This window comes from Oncorhynchus nerka, linkage group LG15 (assembly GCF_034236695.1).
Source record: "Oncorhynchus nerka isolate Pitt River linkage group LG15, Oner_Uvic_2.0, whole genome shotgun sequence".
Taxonomy (NCBI): Eukaryota; Metazoa; Chordata; class Actinopteri; order Salmoniformes; family Salmonidae; genus Oncorhynchus; species Oncorhynchus nerka.
In genome coordinates, this window is record NC_088410.1 from 22,036,627 (window position 1) to 22,044,966 (window position 8,340).

At 44.1% G+C, this 8,340-nt stretch overlaps 1 protein-coding gene across 3 annotated transcripts; it reads right to left on the reverse strand.

Moving 5' to 3' along the window:
- Positions 1–1,101: 1,101 nt before the first annotated feature.
- Positions 1,102–7,516, reverse strand: LOC135560129 (zinc finger protein 501-like). 3 transcript variants are annotated; one of them, XM_065001279.1, is made up of 3 exons: positions 7,177–7,516; positions 3,730–3,901; positions 1,102–2,726 (listed from the first exon to the last, which is right to left on the reverse strand). In XM_065001279.1, exons 1-3 carry the CDS (start codon positions 7,264–7,266, stop codon positions 1,360–1,362), a joined length of 1,629 nt encoding a protein of 542 aa, XP_064857351.1. In that variant the 5' UTR covers positions 7,267–7,516; the 3' UTR covers positions 1,102–1,359. The 3 variants fall into 3 exon arrangements, with proteins under 3 accessions (XP_064857351.1, XP_064857352.1, XP_064857353.1); XM_065001280.1 differs by having other exon boundaries at positions 3,742–3,901; positions 7,177–7,514; XM_065001281.1 differs by lacking the exon at positions 7,177–7,516 and adding an exon at positions 4,933–5,174.
- Positions 7,517–8,340: the final 824 nt, after the last annotated feature.

Here is an 8,340-nt window from a genome sequence, read left to right on the forward strand (position 1 = left end):
GGACAACAACATATCCTGGTCTCTATTATCAAGACCAGGACTATAACACTGAGTATTGGGACCCAGGACAACAACATATCCTGGTCTCTATTGTCAGGACCAGGACTATGACACTGAGTATTGGGACCCAGGACAACAACATATCCTGGTCTCTATTCTCAGGACTATAACACTGAGTATTGGGACCCAGGACAACAACATATCCTGGTCTCTATTCTCAGGACTATAACACTGAGTATTGGGGCCCAGGCCAACAACAATCTGTAGATTTGAGTTTAGCCGTATATAGGACAACTGCTGGGACTGCCCCAGCAGAGCTCCCGATCGATGTGTACTATGGTGCATTGAGTTGGTTGGAAACTCTCCAGTTAACTGTCTATAAACAATGATTCATTTAAGTTTGACTTCCAGTGAACCCTGTGTAGAATTTCCACAACAATATTATCAAGTGTATTTCCAGTGTGAAGAGAGAGAGGTTTGGTAGGAGAACTTACTGGCTGTGAGAAAACAGAAGAGTGTGAGGTCTGTGGTTGACATGACCTACAGGTACTGATGGGCAGAGCTGGCTTCCTGCCACCATGACGACTCATCCTAACAACCAAATGTGTGAACATCTTTCTGGAGCTTAAAATACAACAAGGAAACTTGAAAGATATCACTATTAAAATCTTTTAAAACAAATACAACATAATTAGACCACACTAATAGTCCTATGTCTTCTGTACTTCCATATGTCCCATCAGCTACACTACTGCATCTTGCCTATGCCGCTCTGTATCATCACTCATTCATATCTTTATGCACATATTCTTTATCCCTTTACACTTGTGTGTATAAGGTAGTAGTTTTGGAATTGTTAGCTAGATTACTCGTTGGTTATTACTGCATTGTCGGAACTAGAAGCACAAGCATTTCGCTACACTCGCATTAACATCTGCTAACCATGTGTATGTGACAAATACATTTGATTTGACCTGGTGAAGGGTTTTACAATAAATATATGAACATCTTTTAGGAGCAAACTAAGTCCTATGCTCCTTATACATTTTTTATTATTATAGATAATAAAAACATAAAATGAATGTGATAAGCAGATGTTGAGCAGATAATGGATGTAATTTATTGATCTTTTGAATACATACCTAGTATTGTTGAAACATTCTACATTACACAATTATTTAATGGATAATAGGAATTAATGAAATAAGACACAGCTCTGAACCCCCCCACCCCACCACACACAGTACTCCTACTCCAAGACGCTTGATACATATGGATCCAGAGCTGCATATTATCTACACATGTTACCATGGTAATAAGACTTAGTAAACTGTTAGCGAATGGGAGATGGATGACTCTTTACAAGATGTTTTCTATTGTAACTTTATTTAGAGATCTGTAACCGGTGCTGTAGGAGGGAGATGCTTTCTGGTGTTGTTTCAGTGACCCTGAACGAGCAAAGCTCTTTCCACATAGACAAGAGTAAGGTTTCTCTCCAGTGTGTGTGAGCTGGTGTCTAGTCAGGGCTCCTGAATGATTGAAGCTCTTCCCACACTGATCACAGATATAAGGCTTCTCTCCTGTGTGTATGCGTTGGTGTGTAGTCAGGGCTCCTGAACGATTGAAGCTCTTCCCACACTGATCACAGCTATAAGGCTTCTCTCCTGTGTGTATGCGTTGGTGTGCAGTCAGAGTGGAATATTGAGCAAAACTCTTCCCGCATTGATCACAGCTATAAGGCTTTGCTCCTGTGTGTATGCGCTGGTGTCTAGTCAGACTACCTGAATCCATGAAGCTCTTACCACACTGATCACAGCTATAAGGCTTCTCTCCTGTGTGTATGCGCTGGTGTCTAGTCAGACTACCTGAATCCATGAAGCTCTTCCCACACTGTTCACAGCTATAAGGCTTCTCTCCTGTGTGTATGCGCTGGTGTCTAGTCAGGTCTTCGGACAGAGCAAAGCTCTTCCAACACTGATCACAGCTATAAGGCTTCTCTCCTGTGTGTATGCATTGGTGTCTAGTCAGTTCTCCTGATTGATTGAAACTCTTCCCACACTGATCACAGCTATAAGGCTTCTCTCCTGTGTGTATGCGCTGGTGTCTAGTCAGGTTCCCGGATAGAGCAAAGCTCTTCCCACAGTGATCACAGCTATAAGGCTTCTCTCTTGTGTGTACACGCTGGTGCGTAGTCAGGTTTCCTGATTGGTTAAAGCTTTTCCCACACTGATCGCAGCTATAAGGCTTCTCTCCTGTGTGTACACGCTGGTGCGTACTCAGGTTTCCGGATAGAGCAAAGCTCTTCCCACACTGAACACAGCTATAAGGCTTCTCTCCTGTGTGTATGCGTTGGTGTGTAGTCAGGGCTCCTGATTGACTGAAGCTCTTCCCACAATCAAAGCAGGGGTAAGGCCTCTCCCCTGTATGAATTCTCTGAGATTGTAAGGTTTTAGATGCAGCAAAACTCTTCCCACACTGAGAGCAGCGGTACATTTTCCTCCCAGTGTGAATCTGCTTGTAAATGACCAATTCCCTCTGTTTAGCAGAACTCTTCCCACAGTCAAAGCAGCAGTGGTCAGGTTTCTTCCCTGTAAGTCTCTGATGGTGTTTCTTGAGGTGTTCTGGTCTGGAGAGACTCTTCTCTTTCTTGTCAGCATCATGACGTTGTCGAGGCTCCGCAGATGATAAGCCCCTCCCACTGAGAGAGCAACGGTTCGGGCTGTCCCCTGTGAAACAAAGATATTGAATAGCATGGCCATCTGAAATCAGGCTACCTGATGGGACTTTGATAAATGCTGAAAATTGCCAATCTAAATAAATGTACTACCACAGCAAAAAGGTTAGTTTTGAGAAGCATGAAGGAAACTTGCGCTGCTCGTGCTAGAACATATGCAGAATAAATATGCCTCTATGAATCTGATGAAGGCCTTTACGTGTCTTAATAATTTGAAATATTGCTCAGAAAAACAGGTGTTTTTAACAGCGTTACTTCGATTGTCAACTTAAGCTGTTTTGTGGTGGAAAACTGAGCATGTCAACCCATTTACCCATACATAGACATGCTAGTAATCTTTGAACAATTCAATTTTCTGGATTGCATTAAATTGACACTAACTGTTGCAAAAAACAAGCTTCCATTCCCTGTCACAAGTGAATTGATGGCTGATTTAAGACTTTTACAGTCAACCCTGTTACTTTATTTGGTACATAGGCACTTAGTATAGTTATATTTTTATTCAATATCTTGAGATGGGAAAACATGTTTTCATGAAATTGAACATGTTGTCTTTATGACAATGTTAAATATATATTGATATATTTCACCTAATTTTAAGTTAATTTTAAAAATGGGTGGAACTACCCAGATATTTTTATCAATATATCATTAGTCAATTAATGACTAAAGTTCATAAAATGGCAGAATTCAGATATATCTTTGTTTTAGCACTATCTACTGAGTTTTGGAACTACGGTGTGCGACATGGTTCAATGTTCCAATATATCAGCACAATCTACTTTTTAGATTTTTCAAATCGCCGCCGTCTTGAAGCAAAAATTGGAATCATGTTTAATGCGCTAATGACCATTAAAAAAAAACAGTAAAAAAAAGCAATGTAGAATACAGTGAACTCAGCAAAAGGAGTAATTTTGTGGTAAGTACATGCGGGCCGCCATCTTTATGCACCTTCGCTATTGTTTCAGAAGCAGATTGTAGTCTAATCTACACACCATGGTTCTTACTTAATGAAATCAATTCTCCATCTTCCTTCTTTTCTCCTGTCTCAGTTCCACTCTGCCCCGGTGTTTTCCTGCAGTCGACCAGACCCCGCAGTAAAGCGGAACTGGGAGGCGTTTGACACGGGGACTCCGGGAGGGTGCAGGGGAACGGGCTAGCGTTGTCCTGTTGGCCGCAAGAAGTATATAATTAAACCAAATATTGTATTAATTTAGTCTAAACCTCTGATTGATTTGAGTGCATCCCTTAAATCTGATTGACATATTCAATCGTTCACTACAACCCACAAATCTAAGAGCATTAGATTGGTGGAAGCTTGGGCTAGTTTCCACCATATATCTCATACCAGTAATTTCCTTTCAAACAGCAATTTAGAGGCGAAGCCCAGAATCTGGCTTCTGACTTATTTGATCGAATATACATTTCGTAACGAGTAGGTTGTTAGGAGTGTATTGATAAAAGTAGCACACTTTATATGAGAGTAGTGCCTGGTCGTCACTAGTCATAAACCACGCCCATTTATACAATGGATCTTATTAACATTTGATTTGAACCCTAACCATACTACTTTTTTTATTTAACTAGGCATGTCAGTAAGAACAAATTATTTACAATGACGGCCTACACTGGCCATACCGGGATGACGCTGGGGCAATTGTGCGCCGCCCAGTGGGATTCGAACCAGGGTGCCTGTAGTGACGCCTCTAGCATTGACACGCAGTGACTTAGACTGCGCCACTTCTAACTTTATGCCTAACCCTAAATAAATAAAAACACGATATAGACATTTGACTTTGTGGCCGTGTTAACTAGTGGAAACACGCACATCTGCCCTCATTGCATATTATGGTCCCACGTGATCTTGACTCTTCACGATTGCCTTACATTTTCTTTTCTTTGTTAGAGCGGCCACTTGAGCATCTGGTCAAATAATGGATAATGTGTTCGAAATTAGTAGAAATAATGTTAACATGTGCACACTTTGTGGAAGGAGAGATAATTAGGTTATAGCCACAGATTCCTCAACAGGCTACTTTGTTGAAGTAAAAAAAAAAATCCCAACAAGTTTTACTGTCTTGTATTTTATTTTGTAACGACATTTAACCGAAAACAGGAATGTAGAGGTGCAAAGATGATAACTAGGCCTAGACATTTTATACAGCACAGCAGGCATATACTGTTAAAACCAGACTCACCCGATTCATTGTGGAAGCTATATTGTTTCTTTGTAAGACATGAAATGTGGTCGGCTACAACAGAACAGTTAGGCTACTTTGTTGTCTTCTTCTTTAAGGTTTAATGTCAGACTACACCTATTGGCGTATTACCGCCACCTACTGGACGGGTAGTGAACGGGGGAAAAAGTCCATTGTGGGAAATGAATGCGGGAGGGGGATACAGTACCACCATCATCATCATATACAATAACAAAAATGTTGTTAATCCCCAAATACCCGCAGGGGCGATGAGGAGCGGCGCCATGTGAGGATGTACTTTTCTGAGCTCCTCAACAGAACATTTAAATATTTGTGCAGATTGTATTTCGGGGTTCCCGAGTGGCGCAGCGGTCTAAGGTACTACATCTCAGTGCTAGAGGCGTTACTACGGACCCTGTTTTTATTCCAGGCTGTATCTCAACTGGCCGTGTTTAGGAGTCCCAAAGGGTGGAGCACAATTGGCCCAGAGTCGTCCAGGATCATTGTCAGTTAATAACAAATTCTTATTTAGTTGCCTAGTAAAATCAAATAAAATTTTAATTTGGATCAAAATACCCCTCTACAACCTGAGACTCCATTTTAAGGCTTAATGTCACGTTTTTGTCGAAGATGTCAGGCACCAACCGCAAGAATCAGCCTAGGGCTAATTCTAACAGACCAGCTAGCCTAGCCAAGGACCATGAATCTACACCAACAACTGAACAATGCACAGCCGAGGCGACTGGACAAGAAGCTGTTCTACAGGCATTAACTGAAATGAAGCAGGAATTAATTGACAAAATGGACGGATATACAGTCGGCAGAGCTACGAAACTAGGTTAGCCAGCTGAGAGAGGAGCTGAAAACTGCCACTGAACAGACTAGATCCAACCACAAGGCACTGGACATCCGCATGACCAGCCTGGAGACCACGGCTAATGGCTACTCTGGGTTGATCACCACCGCATGACCAGCCTGGAGACCACGGCTAATGGCTACTCTGGGTTGATCCCCACCGCATGACCAGCCTGGAGACCACGGCTAATGGCTACTCTGGGTTGATCCCCACCGCATGACCAGCCTGGAGACCACGGCTAATGTCTACTCTGGGTTGATCACCACCACATGACCAGCCTGGAGACCACGGCTAATGGTTACTCTGGGTTGATCACCACCACATGACCAGCCTGGAGACCACGGCTAATGTCTACTCTGGGTTGATCACCACCACATGACCAGCCTGGAGACCACGGCTAATGGCTACTCTGGGTTGATCACCACCACATGACCAGCCTGGAGAGACCTCTGGGTTGATCACCACCACATGACCAGCCTGGAGACCACGGCTAATGGCTACTCTGGGTTGATCACCACCACATGACCAGCCTGGAGACCACGGCTAATGGCTACTCTGGGTTGATCACCACCACATGACCAGCCTGGAGACCACGGCTAATGGCTACTCTGGGTTGATCACCACCACATGACCAGCCTGGAGACCACGGCTAATGGCTACTCTGGGTTGATCACCACCACATGACCAGCCTGGAGACCACGGCTAATGGCTACTCTGGGTTGATCACCACCGCATGACCAGCCTGGAGACCACGGCTAATGGCTACTCTGGGTTGATCCCCACCACATGACCAGCCTGGAGACCACGGCTAATGGCTACTCTGGGTTGATCACCACACTGGAAAGGAATGTTTTCCAAAAGAAAAAGGAAATCAAGGATTTTTAAAGAGAGAAACGAACATTAGGAGGCTAGATCCCTTCCTTCAAATTTACCTGTGACTGTTGAGAGAGACAGGAGGATGGCAAGCGCCCTGAAGAGTTCTATGGGGGGTGATAAGGGACATATATAAGCCTAGGCAACCGTACCACCTGACATGACACCAACGCCTTACTAGTGTGACGCGTCTGACTTACATGACATGCTACTAACGTCTGCGTGACGCCTGCATCGCGTGTTAATGAAAGTCATAATGTGCATAGTTTATATTAATTCAATCTCAACCATAAATGTTAGAAACGTACAATTTTTCCCGTGCAAGCAGACAATCCGGCATAGCCACCTTGAACTATAGTGGAGCCTACGGCTTGTGTATTTCCTGTTATCGCTAATGGCCTAGTTAATATCATAGATAATCTGTCTTTCCCTCAGCACCTCATGTCATGGTATGTCATTTATGTCGCTGTATTCAGATCTAAATGTTGTTAGTCAATCACAGACTGTGTTGTTACCAGTTCCACATCAGACAACTTGGGATGTCCCTTCAGTCGAATAGAGCAGTTCATAGACCTTCCCAGAGGGTCTGTGCTATTCGGGATCATTGGGATGTCCACACCTCTATAAAGTATAAATGTAAATTGGTTAAGATTAGTGTTAGTTTAGGGTTTAGGCGAAGGTCGTCCCAATAGTAATCAAATCAAATGTATTTATATAGCCCTTCGTACATCAGCTGATATCTCAAAGCGCTGTACAGAAACCCAGCCTAAAACCCCAAACAGCAAGTAATGCAGGTGTAGAAGCACGGTGGCTAGGAAAAACTCCCTAGAAAGGCCAAAACCTAGGAAGAAACCTAGAGAGGAACCAGGCTATGTGGGGTGGCCAGTCCTCTTCTGGCTGTGCCGGGTGGAGATAACAGAACATGGCCAAGATGTTCAAATGTTCATAAATGACCAGCATGGTCCAATAATAATAAGCCAGAACAGTTGAAACTGGAGCAGCAGCACGGCCAGGTGGACTGGGGACAGCAAGGAGTCATCATGTCAGGTAGTCCTGAGGCATGGTCCTAGGGCTCAGGTCCTCCGAGAGAGAGAAAGAAAGAGAATTAGAGAGAGCACACTTAAATTCACACAGGACACCGAATATGACAGGAGAAGGACTCCAGATATAACAAACTGAACCTAGCCCCCCGACACATAAACTACTGCAGCATAAATACTGGAGGCTGAGACAGGAGGGGTCAGGAGACACTGTGGCCCCATCCGAGGACACCCCCGGACAGGGCCAAACAGGAAGGATATAGTATCATTTATTTAGTTGATGAATACAATTCCCCCTTCTGATGACCAGGTGGCGAATCGCATCTCTGCATGTCTGGCAGACATATCAGTGTGGATGACGGATCACCACCTCAAGCTGAATCTCGGCAAGACGGAGCTGCTCTTCCTCCCGGGGAAGGACTGCCCGTTCCATGATCTCGCCATCACGGTTGACAACTCCATTGTGTCCTCCTCCCAGAGCGCTAAGAACCTTGGCGTGATCCTGGACAACACCCTGTCGTTCTCAACTAACATCAAGGCGGTGGCCCGTTCCTGTAGGTTCATGCTCTACAACATCCGCAGAGTACGACCCTGCCTCACACAGGAAGCGGCGCAGGTCCTAATCCAGGCACTTGTCAT

Coding starts and splice junctions, on each gene's coding strand:
- LOC135560129 (XM_065001279.1), bottom strand. CDS start 7,266: ATGATCCCGAATAGCACAGACCCTCTGGGAAGGTCTATGAACTGCTCT. Junction 3,902..7,176: donor AGTTGTCTGATGTGGAACTG/GTAACAACACAG, acceptor TGCGGCCAACAG/GACAACGCTAGCCCGTTCCC. Junction 2,727..3,729: donor TTCATTAAGTAAGAACCATG/GTGTGTAGATTA, acceptor TTTGTTTCACAG/GGGACAGCCCGAACCGTTGC.